Source organism: Myzus persicae, unplaced genomic scaffold (assembly GCF_001856785.1).
Source record: "Myzus persicae strain clone G006 unplaced genomic scaffold, MPER_G0061.0, whole genome shotgun sequence".
Classification (NCBI taxonomy): Eukaryota; Metazoa; Arthropoda; class Insecta; order Hemiptera; family Aphididae; genus Myzus; species Myzus persicae.
The window spans coordinates 1,132,775-1,151,698 of NW_019100581.1; the positions used below are offsets into that span (position 1 = coordinate 1,132,775).

Consider the following 18,924-nt stretch of genomic DNA (forward strand, 5'->3'; position numbering starts at 1 on the left):
AAATTTTTTAAAGTTATACTAAAAATTAAAATCGATTTTGTCGAAAACTGGTTTTGAGTAAAAATCTCGTCTTCCCTTAATTTTTTTTTCTCCGACGCTTCTGAAAAACTATTGGCAATTTTTCACTTTCGACCACTCACAGTACCTAATCTACTAGACTTAGGTCTTTAATGTAATATATAGTCAAATGTGTCCCGACCGACTGATCGATAGCAAATAGTATAGGTAGGTAGGTAGGTAGGTAGGTAATACTTTGTACTTGGGCAATCTATTATTTTAATTACCTATTGTAAATAGGTAGTAGTTATTCAACGAACACGTACAAGCAGTATAAGACCCAATAATTTATTCGTGTACAACAACACTTTTGGGTCTCAACTTCAAGGTGTTAAACCCATTATTATTTTTACGTTACAAAAAAAATCATCTTCTCTCGCTCGCGTCTCACGCATGCAGAAAAACGACTACACCGTGATTATACCATTATTGTTCTACGATTATACCGCGATCGTTTACCGTAGACGTGTTGTCGCCGAGGAGCGGGACGTGGCTACACTGGCTACTGCCGAAACGCTTGCGTGTTGCAACACTGCGGGAGTGTGCGTCTTTGACGTTAGGACGTCCAGCGCGTACGGTGCACAATACGCACACGGCGGTACGGCGACGGCACACACAATGCGTACCGTACTATTGTATTGTGTATAATATTGTATTGTTGTACATATATTTAGGTATACACCGGTATACGGTCGTAATGATGTTGTGTATCCGGTATTCCGGTATCGGCGGCGTAAGCACCAAGGTTACGCTCGCGGCAAGCTGATTAAAATAACGGCATTTTCGTGTCCAATAAAACATAATAATATTCTGCGCTATTATCATTTATCTCATTGTAGGTTAAAAAATAAAAACGGCCAAATTCCTTACTGATTGTCGCGCTACGTTCTGCCGATTTCGATCGAACGGCAGGGATCAAACGCCCGTGTGTGCCGGCTGTTATGGTCGCCCCAATAACGTTGAAGATTTTGAACCACCTCCTCTGACCGAACAAACGACGCCGGTACCGCCGCCGCCGACGACGACAGAACAGTTGTTGTTGTTGTTGTTGTTGTGGTTCGTTTTCTTTCGCAAACTCATCCCAGACCGTGAGTACGACAATTGGACAGAAAATCCAATCACTTTGTCCTCCTCTGTGGGCTCTATCACATTTGTACTGTGTTTCAATATTATGACACTGTGTTGCCAAACGGTTCTTCCGTTTCTGATACAAATGTCCATTTATCTACAACCGTTGGTTTTTGATTTCCAGTCTTGCTATGGGTGAGAGTCTCTCTGATCAAGAATTGCGGCGACGTCTGTTGACCTTCAACACCGTCGTCCCTCCGGTCACCAATTCGACCAGAAGATTGTTGGTGAGAAAACTTGCGGATCTTGAGAGCCGCCATTCAAGCCAAGTTGATTCGCCCAAATCAAACAATATATCCTTGATCAATGTATCAAATTGGAATCACTCTGCTAGTGAAGATGAAGACAAAAACCCTTATTTGTTTACAGGTTTGTCGCTTTATTAATTTAATTCAATACAGTTTCTTAAAATAGTTCAATACTTTGCAGAAACTAAAAAGTTTTCAAACAAACTACCTGAAATACAGACTGAAAAAAAAAAATCAAGACTTTATGACTCTAGTGTTAGTGTAGCTCCAAGAGAACCTGTTTTTAGAAGTCCACGTTCGAATCCAGTCACTGAAACACCATATGCTGATCAAGCTATTCAAAGGTGGAAAGAAAAAATGATGAACCAATCCCAAAGTAAGCCAATTGGTTTTTAATTCATCATATTATACATTAAGTCTAATCAATTTATATTTGTTCCTAAAATACATTTAACTATTCAATATATGCATTGAAAATATTATTTATAACATAACATTTATTTTTAATGTTGACCGATGTACTTTACCATTCACTCTACAGTTATCAAAGGGCAGACTGGTTTAGGCAGTTAAAATTCAGTAGGTTTTAAGTATTAGTTTAACTATTATTAATATGGTTCCAGACTTATCGCGTAGAACAAAAGAAAATGAAAAATGGAAACCTTAAGTTTTTTCAACATTGAAACCTTATAATTGAATATTCCACTTATAAAACTGAAACCATTTTAACAAATAATGGAGACATTATGTTTGAATTTATTTATGATAATTCCCTAATTTTGTTACTACAAATAATTTATGGCCATTTAGTAATTATTAAAAAAAAAAAACCAAACATTATTTGGTTATGCTGTGCTACGTGGTATGTTTTGGTTTGTGCACAACCATATTCTCTCTGCTAATGGTGTATAATATTAAAAAAATATGAGTTAGACACTGATAGGACTAGTTTCAAGTGAGAATCATCAGAATTTGTCATTATTAACTCTAGACTTACATAAGCAAAATCAGCTTCTTGTCAAATATTGAATTAGTGTTAATAACATAAATATTAATAGGGATGGGCCGATACCACTTATTACCGATATCCGATATTCCGATATATGCTGCCGATATAAAACCGATACCCGATAATAAATGGAAATGTTAAAACAACATTTTTGACAAAAAAAACATGAGCCGATACCAACATAAAACCAATACACGATAACACAAATAATATTACCTAGAAAAGTGAAAACATTGATTATTATAAAATAATCTATTGTAGGTATTTTATTATTGATAACCTAACCTGTGCATTTGTGAATTATGATACTATCAATGCTATGCTGATCGATAGGTTTTTTTTTTTGGTATCGGTTTTAAAAAAAAACCGATATCGGCCGATATCTAGTATCGGTTCTAGTATCGGCCCATCCCTAAATATTACACTAATATCCAAATATTTTTCACTTAGCGTCAACGAGTCAAATATCAGGGCGCTAAGAAACTAGAAATCAGCATACAGCAATCAGCATAAGAAATTTTTTAAGAAAAAAGCAACAATTTCCGTAAAAAAATTTACATTTTTACTGGAGGTATCCCCATAGGTTATCCACCATTAAATTTTTGTTGGCCACATCTGCAAATAAATTCAAGACAACCTATGACATATTACTTATAGCTTTACCTTCATAATTGAAAAATATATAAAGTAACTAGGCCACCCTGCATTATTTCTCTAATGTAAGAATAGCCACTAATAAAAATTGTAAATGTAAATGTATGTTTATCAAAAAAATGTTGTTTGAATAAATGTAAATTTCTAAACAAATATCCAAAAACTTGTAAATAGTTTTGGTGTTTTTAGCATTGGAACAACTTAAAACGAGTTACGCACATTCAAATGTTTCTTGGGTAGCAATCTTTTGAACCATTATATAAAATCAACTTGGTAATTTAAGATGGCCAACTAAATTAGTCTTACCCTTTAATACATAATGCAAATTTGCTATTTTAATCATTTGTAATTTGGAGACAATTCTTATGAGTGTAACATCCTCTTAACTAAATTTAAAAAAAATTATAAAATAGTGAATGTTAAAATTAATAGATCAATATATAATGTTTTATTAATATTTAATCTGCAGATAAAGTTGATGTGTCAAATACTTCGCAGTTTGATTTTCCATCCCCTGTTTCATCAATTTATTCTCAAAATTCAAGGTTTGCTAAACAACTATATAAAATAATAATTATAATAATTCTGTTATTTTTCATAATATAGGAGATATATTCAACCACCACAACAAAGGCATCTGGGAAATGGCTATACAAGAAATACTCAGTATATAATATTACTTTTTATTGGGTTTTTTGTAGTAATTTTTGGATTATATTTCACTTCAATACAATCAAGTACAGTTGTGCTACCTCCAGGTAATATACATGAATATTTTATAAATACAATAAAATATACAAACATGGTTTTTATTTTTATCAAAATTTACTTTTAATTTTTACTAGTAATAACATTTCACATTTAAACTTTAATTGTACACATTTTAAGGTTCTGTAGAAAAAGCTGTTGTTAACTATGGAATTTAAATTAAAAAGTCTAATAAGAAAAAATAATAACTTACATTTTTAGTGGTTTTTGGTGTTTATTAAAAAATTGGACACTGATTTTTTTACTAAACAACCATATACTGATACAATATATGTATCATGCGTTAATAATATAACAATTTATTTTAATTTATATAACATAGTTGTTCTAAAATTGCAGGTATTTTGAACTCTTTATGTGCCAAAAAAAGTCTACAAGGGTTTGACTGTGATACAGAACAAGAAAGAGTACAACAATTATATAGCTCTTTGGTATCCCAAGTTCAAGATAAATATATCAAGAACCAATGTGAAAATTCAGATGTAGAAGTGACTGTTGATGCCCAAACTATATTTGAATATATTTCAACCCATGAAAATTTACCATCCAGGGAAATTGAAGAATTAGTTGAATTATTTAAAAGTATTGCCAAAACCTATTCTGATTCGCCTATTGGATTTGACAATTCGTTTAATATCAATATACAGCCAAATTTACCAATCATGTGTGCAGTTAAAAATATTTTTGCCAACATGTTCTATCTAATTTTGTGGCTGGGAATAGGTAAATAAATTTAAATTATTTTACCGGCTTCATATAAATTTGATTATTTAAAATAATTAAAAACCTGAACTCTAATTACAATTAATTTGATTGTTTTTAGTTTCATTGTCTCTTGTAAGCCTTTATTTTGGAATATGCTACATGACAACCAAAAGTGAAAAACATAAACAGGAAGTTAATCGCTTAGTTGAAAACATAATTGATTTACTTAAACAACAAGCTCTATATCGACCCAATGATGAAGGTTATTTACCTATCATACATATACGTGATCAATTAATTCCACCAAATGAGAGACAAAGTATAAAAACATGTTTAACTATAAAGGAAATTACTTTTTTTTTCTATAACGTATCATTATTTATTTTAGCAAAATCTAAAATTTGGGCTGAAGTTGAACAGTATTTCACTGAATCAGAATCAAGAGTAAGATCTGAGATCCAACAAATTGACGGTGAAGACTTTCAAGTATGGAGATGGGTTCAACCTATGTCCCCTGTCACAGCGTGAGTTATATTCTACATTAATATTACTAAAAAATCCTTGAAAAAAATAAAGAAAACTCTGGATTGTTCATTACAGAGCCAATTAGGCAACTAAGGGAAGACTTGGCACATACTTAATAGGAATGAGATGTTTGCTTAGTGCACCTAGTCCAGCTAATAGTGTTAAATAACGATGTGCCATTAACCCCATTAAAACTATTTTTTTTTTTTTTTTTAATAACCATTAATAAGTTATTTGTTTATTAACGGTAAAGAAATAAACTTAAAATGTTGTACAAATATTACCATACATCTTATTTTTTACTAATGTGAATATAATTTTTAATTAAGTATAACATCATCTAAAATGATTGGACATTTTGTTTTAGAAAAAAAGTTTGGCAAGGTCAGGCATTTGAAACTAATGAAGGTAGTATGAACTCACCTCAACCGAGTCCTACTTCTTGTTTAAAAATCCGTCATATGTTTGGACCAGATTCGTAAGTAATGTTTTAAAAAAAAATAATATATAATTTTATCACATTACCTACAATAATAAATAATCTTAAATGTTTTGCTTATTTTTTCACAGTATGCTAGGAGTTGATTGTGAAACACGTGTCAAAGATGCTATTTTAGAAAAGTGTGAATCTGTAGAAGTTTTACATCTTTCAGTTGATCGTAGCAGTCAAGAAGGGTGTGTTTATGTCAAATGTGCCTCTCCTACTGAAGCAGGAAAAGCTTATAGACAGTTACATGGGTTTTGGTATGATGGTATGTCTTATATTCTAATACAATAATATAGTTAGACAAGTTTGATATTATGAAATTATATAACTTTTATTTTTAATATTTTTTGGGGGGTGGTTTAATTATTTCAGGAAAATTGGTAACTGTAAAATTTTTACGTTTGGAGCGTTATCATCAAAGATTTCCAGATGCTGTTACTGCAACAATACCTCTTACACCATCTAATAATGAAAAACGTTCGTTACAATAAATTACATTGTTATATTGAAATAATTTTATGTCACTAACATTGTTGTTTAATTTTAAAAACGCCTAACGTTTTAATAATTATTAATATAATAGGTAAATGTTTTTACATTACTGCTAGAACTGTTTTGTTTTTTCTACTATTATTATTTCTATAAGTAACAAAACCTTATAACTCGTTGTGAAGTAATATTGTTTTTTTTTTTACTATTTCTTATTTTTTATTCTTACGCTTGTGGAAGCCACCCTACGTTATTGAATATATTTTTGTAAACTAATAGATGAATTAAAAATTTTCCATGTAATATATTAATACTACATACAAGTATGTTGTACATTTATATATTATTCACTATTGTTATATATTTAATCCCAATTTAATTGGTTAACCAAAAATGTCTTGATATTGTAGTTGGTAAATATTTGTTTTGACATTTGAATTACCTTAAGTATAATATTATATTTAAATAAGTAAAAAAAAAAATGGGCAACACATAAATTAACTAGTTTAATTTATTATTATTGAACATTGCCATATCGCATCCATTTAAATGCACCTATTTAAATAAATAATTGCAATTGGTTTGATATTTCACAAACCGTCTAAATGATTTTAATTTTAATATGTTAGCTTCAGTTAAAGAAATTAAAATTTTGATCGCCCTTTTTTGTAATTAATTTGTAGTCGGTAGGTACATTGTAGTATTGTCCCTATAGCACAACACAGCTGTAGACTATGACTAAATATTTCTGCCGTGATCATATTAAGGATATTATGCCATCACACTCAATTTTTTTTAACCAATCATGACATTAAAGTACTTAATATATATTTCTTTTTCTGTTTGTATAATACTGAAGAATATAATAAAACATGTTTTTTAACTTGTAACATACTAGCCATTTGCACAGCTAAGTAACAGCATTTGCAAGTTGCTGAGCTAATTGGCAGAACATCTACATGTAAAGTTGTAAAAGTTAAAACAAGTTAGTGAATAATTTATTTTTAGTCATTGTTTTCTTTACAACATCACAATCAATTTCATTTTTGGCAGTTTCTTATTATCTAAGACCTAAATAGTATGCAGTTTTTACTACAGACATCACCTACCCACTACCTAAGTATTAATTTTAGAGCTTAGACAGATTAGATAAACCATTGAATCAATTCAAATGTATAAATCACTAAATTGATTTTAGTCAAATATTCTTATTTGGTGGTTGTATTATGATTGATGATAATGATGACATAAAGCCACTATGCATGTCTATTGTCTTTATACTTGGGATGTTTATCACCTAAAAAATATCAAAAATATCAAAACTTGTAGTTGTGGGATTAAAATAGTTAATCAAATATGAAAATGTCGTATTATTGTCATTGTACCTATAATGTTTTAAAAATTGTATTATTCTAAAAATCTATGTTATAAATTATAATAAGAAACTACGTCCGCGTGCTCATTAGCTGTGGTTGTGTTATAGTATAACTACACCTTAGAGCATGTAGGACGTAGGTACCGTGGTGGCTTGGTACCTACTAGGTACCTATTTGATTCAAGTTATATGCTATGAAAGTATATTTTGTACTCTATTCCAAATAACAGCGACCGCCGACGACAACTCCAACCGGTGGTCACCACATGTCCACATGCACTCACACTAGGAAAGTCGAAAAGCTTCCATACATCTTTTCTGATCGTCTCGCATAGTACTGCAATATCATGCACCAGTAGACCACGCTTCCGGCGAGACGGTCCATCGCTGTTATTTGGAAATTGGAATACAATATAATTAGGTCTTAGCCCTTTTAGTGTCAATGTATAATATGTCTTTAATATGGTCTATCATTGAAAAAAAAACACTTGTTGAACGAAAATTACCTACTTGATCTGGTGACTTGTACCAATACGTGTGTATTTTGAGACCGGCAGAAGAAAATCTTTTATGAAAATCATTATTGATTAACAAAATTATCGACAGCTAAATCTAAAAAAAAATATAAACATATATTTTGTTACGCTTCGAGATCTTGGTTACTGTTTTACAACACGCCTTTGTTTAAGATACTATTTTAAATCGTGATATAAAACAAATATTTTATACTTCAGACAGTGAATACTGAATTACTGAATATCTAGTATACAGTAATATTGTTTGACGGATGTTGGGTGTAAAGTCACTACACCACAAGTTTTTTAATTTGAGTTCAAATGAAAATATACACGTAGGTACCTATTACGTACATTACTCATATATCATAATATAATATAGTAAGTAATAATAGTATAATAATTATACTATTATTCATGTATGTATATCCTATACAAGCTATTAATGCCTAATCGATTGATTTATAAGCTACGAATTTACGAATAAGGTATCCATAATAATTTTTATAGGTAGGTATCGAAAAACACTGGTTTCTGTTATAATGTTACAAATTATATACAATTGTTGAATTGTTCGATGCGATTATTTCAATACTAATAGTCAATAACTTAAACCGTTATATTTTTGTGTTTTTGGTTTTTTTCCATTGTTTAGACAGTTAAAAATCATTACACTGTGATATTATAAACATTGCGTGGTGGTGTATATCGACGTTCGACTGGTTGAGAAGAGATGTTTCTCCCGTGACTAAACACCATTCCTCCAAATATTTTATGGCTGTCTAAAATCTGAATTGAATAATAGATATATATACCTACCTACTCGGCTACTTATAAATAGGACCTAAAATCTAAATACCATTATGTGGCGTATACGTATTGGACAGATTATTTTTAATATCTCATAGTAATTGTGTGCGTCCGTAGTTGTACATAAACGTAGTAATGAATAATGATATTATATACATTTATTATTATTATTGTGATATTAATATAGTTGCACTTTCAGAATATTTTGTATTCCTATTGCCGTCTGTGTTGTACACGTCCTGGCCGGCCGACTGTTTCATGAGCAGCGTAAGTACGGCCAAAACTATGGTAGGTTTACAGGCTCGAAATACTCTCAGTACCTTGTGCGGTACACTGCCGCCGGTACTGGTGTACAAATGAGGAAGGATTTTCCAAAATTCGTATTTTAATGAGGTGCTTTGTACGCGGGGATTTGTCAGTTCGCTAAAAAAACGAATATCTGATTGCTTATGCCTTATATACTATAATAATACGGCGTTGACATTGCAGGTTACAAGAGATAAAATAGTTATTAATATGGTTGGATATAATCTGTTATCGAACTGTTTGTTTATACGCACTGTACACGGTCATACGTGCGTCGTACATTGTTTTTAAATACCTACCTTCGTAATATATCGGTCAACGTTTATAATTATACGTAAACGTAGTATTGTATGGAAACATTGATTATAAAATAATTTAGTGGGAAGGTATTTATTTAATTAATGATAGTACTTATCATTCAGGGCACACCTGCAGTGACTATTTTATTTTATAGCCTAATAATATAGTCAGCGGTGTTCGAAGTTCGTTAGGCGTAGGTACAAAATCATAAAGTGTGTAACGGCTAATTAGTGATAGTATTTACATTATTTTAATTAATTCAGTATCACCATTTGTATTAACAATTAATATTTGATAAGCTTTGGTGTTTCTGACTATAGCAGTAATAGTTGAAAAAATTGGTTATAAATTATAATACATTGGACTGTATATTATTATGATGGTTAAGATCAGACATCTTCACAATTCACAGCTGATATTTAAAACAAAAAGTTTAGTGTAAAGCCTCGTTATTATTATTTTTTTTTTTAGCGATTGAATTTCAAATTTTTACGAAGTTTGATATTTAATTAACCTACTTATCTATATTATAATAACTATTGATCCTTGAACGATATTTGTTAAAAAAATATTAATCGTTGGAATTTGAAATATTCTTCTATTAGGAGGTACTTAAATCATACAAATAAAAAGAATCAATTAATTATCATTTTCTAAACACAATGACATATTTTCAAAATTTAAGAATTCACACTACAAAATACTTCCCCGTTATGCATATTTTCCTTTTTTTTATCAGTACTTGTAAGTTGAACAGATGTATTTAACTGCACAATTTATTTAATATAAATATAAAATACCTAACATTTTTAAAGTAAACACCGCATCACCTAAAAATAATCTCCGCCACATTAGAACCGTTTTACGAGCTTTCAATAATATGAAAAACATTAAGTCATTAAATGTATTATTACTTATTGCTATTTTTGTCGTACCTTCAATGAAACCCAGGAGCAGATGCCGATCAGCCATTTAATTTTTGAACTAATCTTCATAAATTATAATATTTGTAACAATAAAATAAAATCATTGATATTAAATTAATATTATGCGAAACGTATTACCTACATGTAAACAGAATATATATATATAGACGTATACAATGTATAAATATTTATAAGTTGTAGGTAAGTACTAAGTAGGTAGCCTATATAGATAGGTTTAAAATAATATTTATACATAAATATAGTATTATGTAGGCATTGGCTTAAATTAAAATTGTGTTAAAATTTCAAACATAATAGTATAATATTATTATATTCTGTAGGTATAAAGTACTTAACTAGGTATACCTACCTACTTGATAAATAATATATATATATATATCTATTTTATAACTTTAGAGTTATAATTATTTAGTAGATAATAATTTTGAAAAATGCAGACACACCTTCTCTGCATCGTGAAAAATGTGTTATTGGGTGGGGTCGTACATTATAATATGTATTCCTCCCCTCGTAAATAATGCACGTTGTTCAACGAAAATAAATAAATTAATGTCACCCAAATATCAAAATGTTTGCACACAATTATAATACGAGATGATATTGATTAGTACAAACTGATAATATTTAATAGGTACCAAAAAATGGTTTATCTTTTTTCTAACAATCGCCGTATGCATTTATTGCAGATTAATGAATAATTGACTGTTATTGTAAAATTCTAACTGTGTTAATTTTATGACGATTTATAGTAATTAACAATAATATTAAATTATACACAATATTGTGGTAATATTATTATAATAAATATATATATATAAATAAATGTTAGTCTTGTCGGTTTCTCCGTCCGTTTGTTAGCTAGAGTCCTAGAAGTACTCAAAAACTACTGGACCGTTTTTAATAATAAATTATATCAATAGATTACTTTGGACTTATAGAGGGTGTTTAAAGCGTATTTTTTCAACCCCTATATGTAGCTGAAGGGTAGCTTACGCATGCATTTTTTTTCAGCTCACAAAAACAATTTTTTTTAGTTCATTTATATGGTTGCCATTGGTTACATCAAATTATATTTCTATTATAATTAGTAGAAATATGGCATAAACATTTTTTTTACAAATATGTTTTTTTTTAAAACTTCTTTGGCACCGCCGACGGTCAAGCTGGGGTAGGACAACTGGTACAACATAAATCAAGAGCTTGCTGCAACTATATTGGCATTTTTGTTAAATGCCTATATTTTTCCCCAACTATTATTATTAGTTGTTGATTTAAGTTTTTAAATGGAAATTCGATATTGCATAGATATAATTATACTATTATTTAGTATTTATAATCAATGATAACAGCTAAAAGATATGTAGTTAATATGTTTATTTATGTATAGCATTGTTCATTCATATTCCGAGAGGTCAAGGGCAGAGCTCTATAGACTCAACTAATTAATGTATCAGTTACGAGATTTTAGGCTGGTGAAAACCGTGCAACTAATGTTATGAAAATAAAACAACAAAATATGAAAATAAAATAACATAATTACCGTAAAACCAATAATACTTGCTTCGTTCGGAATATAAACGGAAAAACCGGGAAGTCGCTACATATTGCACAATTTTGTAACAAATTTAATTTTATAAGATTATTTATTAAATTTGATGTATTCAATTTCCAAGCTTTTTGAGCAAACCTAAACAATGTTATCAGCATTCAACATTTTAGTAAAAATCGAAAATTTGATGTACCTAGAAATGGTTTGAACTTATAGTGTCTTAGGCTGAATATTTGAAAATTTCACCGTGTCGAATTATTGTTATTGAAAAATTATGGTTGACTTATAGTGGAATGTTTCGATTTTCTACTATTAATATTTTATGAATAATAACAAAAATTGTCAGAGAATAAATCGTTATTAAACGTTTTCGATGTTCTGCGAAAAAATGTGTCATGTCTGGACCCTCGTCTTAGACAAAATATCCTACATGGGTGTGCCACTGGCAAGCACTAACCCAGTTAATGCATGGCTAAATGCGAATATATATTAATTATAAAATTATCTACCGTGACTCGAAATAAACAAAAACATTGATAACTTAACTTGAACAAGGACACCGAGGTGAAATAGGTTCTACGTTTTCGTATTTTTTAACAGTCCACGATAACGACATGAATAATATTTTTTTAAACTTTAATAATAGCTAGGTATGAGGTACTTACAAATATAGTCCTACTGGGTCAAAAAGGTGTCACTTCAGTTGGGTTTCTCAAAATAAAGCCAAAATATTATTGTTTTCGTAACGTATAAATAATATATTACCTATATGTACAGGTAATGCTTTTTTTCGGTAGCTATCCATATTATGGGTATAGTGCCGCATATATAGTGAACACTGTATAGAACAGTATTCGAACAGTATTCGATATTAACTATTAAGCAAAGACAAATTAAATGGTATTATACCATAACATGTAGGTACATGATGCGTGCATGTATAATGTGATATAATTGTGTGAGTTTGTTTAATGGACAGTATATTTGATAATTGATGGTATATCGTCCGTTATTGATATCAAATCGATTATGATAAAATCGTGATTGTAAAATTGAGTATACTCAGTACCTACAGAGGTATAATATAATATTTATAGTCACACCATAATAACTGATACATCGCACAACGCATTATTGGACCCCCCCCCCCCCGGGGTTACCTATGCCTAGGGTGTACCACGGTACTGCCTATATATTGAACAATAATATCATGGTATTGTGTCGATGTGTTAACATATTATATGAGCTCAAATACTTTTTATTCGATATAGATAATATTTTGGAATCTAAAATAACACGACAATATACTTTAATTTAGGTCGCGCTCATATTTTGTGATCGAAAAATATACGATTTTGCACTTCTGCGTAACAAACGGCTAATGGTATTGTGTTGTTACTCGTTAAATACGTATACGGAGTATACCTACTGCGGGCTATGTGTAGCGTGTACGCTGTGTAAGACTCGGGACAAAGAGAAACATAGTGATGAAAACGTTTTTGAGTGGGCTTTTTAAATTGTATGTTTTACATTTTTTATATGAGCGTATAGAACACACACATAATACACGCAGACCTACGTACAAAAACGGCTTACGCTCGACTCATAACTATACCAGCACTACCTATCTATACCAGCTTGTTGTTTTCTTCGAATCGTTACGATAAATGTAATAAATATACATTGAAAAAGCAGACGAAAAAACCAATTTACAGCCGCAGTTTCTGCACATCTATTCCGACATTATGAAAACAAAAATCTACACCTAGCTATATACTGCGGATGGCCGCTACTAGAATATAATGTTATAAACGCCATAATATTATACTTACATTATAAAATATTAATATATAATGTACCTAACAAAATTCAAGTCCTCTGACTTTACCGTCTACTTACGTTTATATTTCATAAGTCGCCCGCACGGGCCACTATTAGGTACATGAAAATTGATCTAAAGTGGATGAAAACGAAAAGTTCAACCAATGAGTTTAGTCCCTTTGATTATTCATGAGTCGTATAATCCGTAAGCATCGTCATATCCTGTATACCTAAATACAGAAACATCAAAAATGCGCTGTAAATTATTTTCTTAAACATTTTTAATTTTTTAAAATAAAATATATATACAAAATGTCATATAACGATAAATTATATATAGGTAAGCATCACGTAGTAATAATGATATATTTAATGATCATGTACGCAGTATGGGTACATTTAGCCTATTTAGACAATTAAGCCTGCGTCAACCGTACAAATGTCTAATTTTTAAAAAAAAAAAACAGAGAATTCGTTCTGCTTCTGCTTGTAATGAATGTAATTATGGATATAACTGTTGTAATGGATGCATTACACTTGAATTCAATGGTGGCCGGTAGGACGTGTATCCGTATAGGTATCTGCGCCATGGCATACGAAAACAATTCTGAGCGGAGAGCCGGAGACCGCTTCAGTCTATAATAATTCTAATAGGATATTTTATAAATGTAAAATGTATTGTTATTGATTTATTTTATTTAATACGATGTTATATCGGTGTATCGATGTTTTGTTGTACGTACCGAAGTTCAAATCGGCGTCGGCACGTCTCGATTTGTGAAATAATCCGACCGAAATGAATAATCCACCTGTGGACACTCACTTGGTATATTTTTAAACGTAGTTCAAACTACCCTCTAAAAGTCTAAACTTTCCTAATATCTCCAAGAACAAATCCCTGAAATGTCTCGTCAAAGTTGGTGAAGTATTTTATTTGAACTTACAGTGGCACATGGACATTGCCTTTTCACCCTTATATACATATATAGATTATAATAGTATGTTTTATTAATTATTATATCTATTGCCGATCAAAATGTTATTATTAACTTATAAGTCAATACCGAAGACGTACAGTAGAACGGTGTACGTAAATAGTTTCGTAGTACAAATATCTTAATATTTCCTAGTGTGTAGAAAATAATAATATACGTAATGACGATAAAAGTTTTAACCCTATACCTTTGGCGTTTTTTGAATTATGACAAAATAACTAAAATCGTTAAATGAACAATTGTTATTTTTCGTTTTAATATTAAATTTCATCAAAACCTCAAATGTTTGGACTCTCTTCATTTTTGAATTGCTATAAGAACAGTTTATGTGGAGGACCAGGTTACATTTTAAACAATTTGACCAAGCATGAATATATTTATCAAAATGTATAGAAAACAGTTCAAACATTAAAAATGCCTATAAATAGCTTAAAATTATTTTAGATACCTAAAAAATGTCATCGTGTATGGAAAATGCTAATTTTAGTAAAATGTTTAAGGTTTCTACGATCAATATTTTTTAAATTACAACATTTTAAATAACAAAAATCTTTAGAGGATAAATCGATATTTTATAAAAGAAAAACTCACGTAAAAACGTATATAATATAATTTATCAACATTTTAACTTCAAACGTTCATAAAAAATTAATGTGAATTTACTCTTAACTTTTCGTTTACTCCTGTAATAACAACTGTTAAAAGTTTTAAGGAGTCTTGTATTTAATTTTACACAGTTACACAGGTCTTAAATTAAACAGAAACCATCCTCAAAGTTGAAAATTGTAGCATTATATTACTACTCAAAAAAGAAATGAACTGATGCCAGGCACAAAGATAAGAAATTCACATCCACGAAACCTTGAAACAAAAATGTTATCAACATAATTCAAAAAATTTAAGAAAATTTTTTTTTAAGACGTATCAAATCAAGTAGGTGCCTATTATTATTTCATTAAAACTTAGAACGACAAAAATAAAACTGATTTTGCGTAAATACTAAATAATTCCGTTTTCGGCTGTTTTTTGTTAGTTTCTCTAATTATTAGGAAACATTAGAGTAGAAACGTTTTTTTTCTATTTTTGATTGTATTTATAATCCTCTGAACTACCAATTAGATCAACTAGATCCAACTTTCCAGCAGAAACCAACCTCAAAAATAATGAAGAAGTCAATAACATTTTGCTGAAAAACGTGATGGTAAATATACCTACAATAAAAAAAAAGGAACACCATATTGCTTAATCAATACATTTTTTTGTAAATTATAAAAAATATAAAATATATAAAATAGATTTTTCAAAATCTAATACAATTTTAAGTAAGAATTAAATATACCATTAGTGTTAATTGTCAATGTCTTGCAGGTGATTACAGTCTGCGTATGTACATATTGACACACTGTAGGTATAAGTAATATATATATACGCATATATATATATATATATATGCACGCTGGGCTGACTAATATTTTCACATGACTGGGCGATGACTCATGCCTGAAGCATGAATGAAATATAATAAAACATATTGTAACAACACTATCGATCATAATATTATATCTAATTTAAAGACCATAGGTTACAGGTATATATCGTGTGTATAGAACCCATAATATGCCTACATCGGTGCACTTGTGGAGCTTACTATACCTGAGCTATAATGTTCACTCGCAGGTTAGACTTAAATATTGTAGGTATTTACTATTTAGATGAGATCGTTCGGTGCAACTTGTGTATTGATTAGTGCCGAATACAAAACAAATATCATGTAAATGTGAAATCGAGGTCATTTACAGGGATATTATGAAAAACACGGTCAAATTTTAATACAAAAATAAAAAAATATTATCATTATTTTGTAGGTATCTGCTTAATTATTGAATACATTAACAGTAAAAAAAAAAAAAAAATGCTTTCCTTTTATACGGATTATAAATTCGGCATTGTTATACTTAAGTGAAACTATCTATATGTGTGTTTATATAATAATATACGCTCCAATTTTTTTTTCTTAATCGAATTAAAATATTGGTTTCGATACGCCTGCATAGTTTCCATATTGGAACCTATCTACTATTATTGTTATTCAAATTTATAATTTACACATACGGAAGATACCGCGCTAGACTGTACCTCGCGCCTAACAGTAGGTTTTTTATTTCAATTAATGGTATAAACATATTATTTTAATACACCTTTAATCCAAATTAAATTAATTCTGTTTAAAGAATTTATCTATAATACGAATTTTTTCGGTGCCCACTATAAACGTTTCCCCGTAGTAAATTATAAACATTTTAAATCACGATGCTAAACCGAACAGAAAATATTGTTTACTGTATTATTATAATTTTATTGATAAATAATTACCAGTCAATATATACATTCTAAACAAAGTATTTTAGTATTATTAGTTATTGCCAATACTAAACGACAGTGTTATATTTTATTGGAAAGGATAAATAGTTTGCCAAACACAAACTTTTTACTTTATGTATTACATTATTATGTAGGTTTATACTGCCCTATAAACGGCGTGTATCGCAGATTCACACTTGGACGATATATTATGTATATGCGTATACTTTATACATAAATATTTTATTTGAGAACTTTTTATAGCCACTTCGAGTTGGTCCAATACTTTATCTACCAAAATACAATAACACGAACTCGCCTGCAGTAGCCCCGAGGCCGCGAACGCCCAAAAAATTTGGCGTATATAATGTAATATTTACATTACACATATTATAAATATAATCAATGTTTACGGATTAGTGATTACTGCACAGTTGCTGTAAAAGTATAAAACAGAAAATTGGTAAAAAAAATAAACTCATTTTTAATACTTATATGTTAATAGGCCTTGAACTAAGTATGGATCATTTTGACAGAGAAAATATATAATAATATATATGGACATTCGCTGAGTGGGTCGTTGCCCTTGTGCAGGTCCCCTAGAATTGGCCCTTCACAATTATTTAGTTCGTAGATAGGTAGGTAAAATGTTGATTGTGAATTTTGTAGACAAGTACTGAATTATAATTGGTTATATATTAAATAGTTGATTTTTGTATAGTTAAATTCAAAATATTTATTAAAAAATTAAAATGTTGTCCTAACCCTGGTCCCTGCTAATTATTATTTATTTTGTTGGACCCTTTGTAATATTTGTGGACTAGGCCATTTTCCTTAAATCCACCATTGTTGATATGGCTCAAGATATAGATATGTATATACTTATCTTCAAGGACAGTAAGGGTTATAAAGTTATGAGGCTAAGATATTATTAGTTATATTTAGTTTTAAAAAAATGCAAGCCAGTGTGGTTCCTTCTCAATTGTTTACCTTAGTTTGATCACTTGCACCTATAACCTAAATTCTATATTTACATAATTTAATGTCACGTCAAATCACGCAACGTTATATGATAGCAAAACTATAGTTTTTATTACTACTGTAGTAATTCAAATACTCATAGTAATTCAAATACTCAATATTATGTATTCTTAGGACGCCTGGACGCCTGGATGATAAAATTCGACCATACCCCTACAAATAATTTAAGCGTTTTTTTATTATTTTTTTTTATTTTTTTTTTGTAATCATTATTTGTCAACTATACGTCTATACATATATTATACAAAATAATGAAATGTATTTTCGTCGGCATAAATAACAACTTGTTTAATTTATTTTCAGGCAAGTTTTAATGGTTCGATAAAATATAGGTAGGTAATATACATATTGTTATAAAATATAATATTTTACGACTATTTTTTTGAAAACCGAGTGACTTTAAAAAAAATTGTAAATTACACATCCGAAACCGTTTAACGATGAGATATAATGTGATGTTTTTAATTTGTATCAGTTTTTGTGTTTCATTTTCGAATACCTATACAATAATATACATATACGTACCCAATAACTACCTATATAGGTACGTATACTAGTGCAATTTATGTCAATTATCAGTGTCAATTCAATTACAACTACATAATAACTTATAACCATGGTAAATATATTTAACATTCGGTACCCATGACCTATCTTTATGGCTTTATACTATGTATTATTGTATATTTGTATATTTATATCAGAAGGTATAATTCAGTCCGCAGACAGAAAATGTATTTTTACTTTTTAGTTATTTGTTTTATGACATATAAATGAGGTATTCATTAGTTTTAATTTAGAATATAGACGCATGTATATAACATTTCTATACCC

The 18,924-nt window shown here is 29.6% G+C and overlaps 1 protein-coding gene across 1 annotated transcript; it reads left to right on the top strand.

Annotated features, from left to right (window-relative positions):
* Positions 1 to 659: 659 nt before the first annotated feature.
* LOC111034741 (inner nuclear membrane protein Man1) lies at positions 660 to 6,393 on the top strand. Its single transcript, XM_022316087.1, has 11 exons — positions 660 to 1,145; positions 1,310 to 1,554; positions 1,615 to 1,809; positions 3,566 to 3,641; positions 3,703 to 3,854; positions 4,204 to 4,587; positions 4,688 to 4,888; positions 4,958 to 5,093; positions 5,462 to 5,572; positions 5,665 to 5,846; positions 5,954 to 6,393. The coding sequence occupies exons 2-11, from the start codon at positions 1,317 to 1,319 to the stop codon at positions 6,070 to 6,072; spliced, it is 1,794 nt and encodes a 597-aa protein (XP_022171779.1). The 5' UTR covers positions 660 to 1,145; positions 1,310 to 1,316; the 3' UTR covers positions 6,073 to 6,393.
* The last annotated feature ends 12,531 nt before the right edge of the window (positions 6,394 to 18,924 follow it).

Coding starts and splice junctions, on each gene's coding strand:
- LOC111034741 (XM_022316087.1), top strand. CDS start 1,317: ATGGGTGAGAGTCTCTCTGATCAAGAATTGCGGCGACGTCTGTTGACC. Junction 1,555..1,614: donor AAACCCTTATTTGTTTACAG/GTTTGTCGCTTT, acceptor AATACTTTGCAG/AAACTAAAAAGTTTTCAAAC. Junction 1,810..3,565: donor AATGATGAACCAATCCCAAA/GTAAGCCAATTG, acceptor TTTAATCTGCAG/ATAAAGTTGATGTGTCAAAT.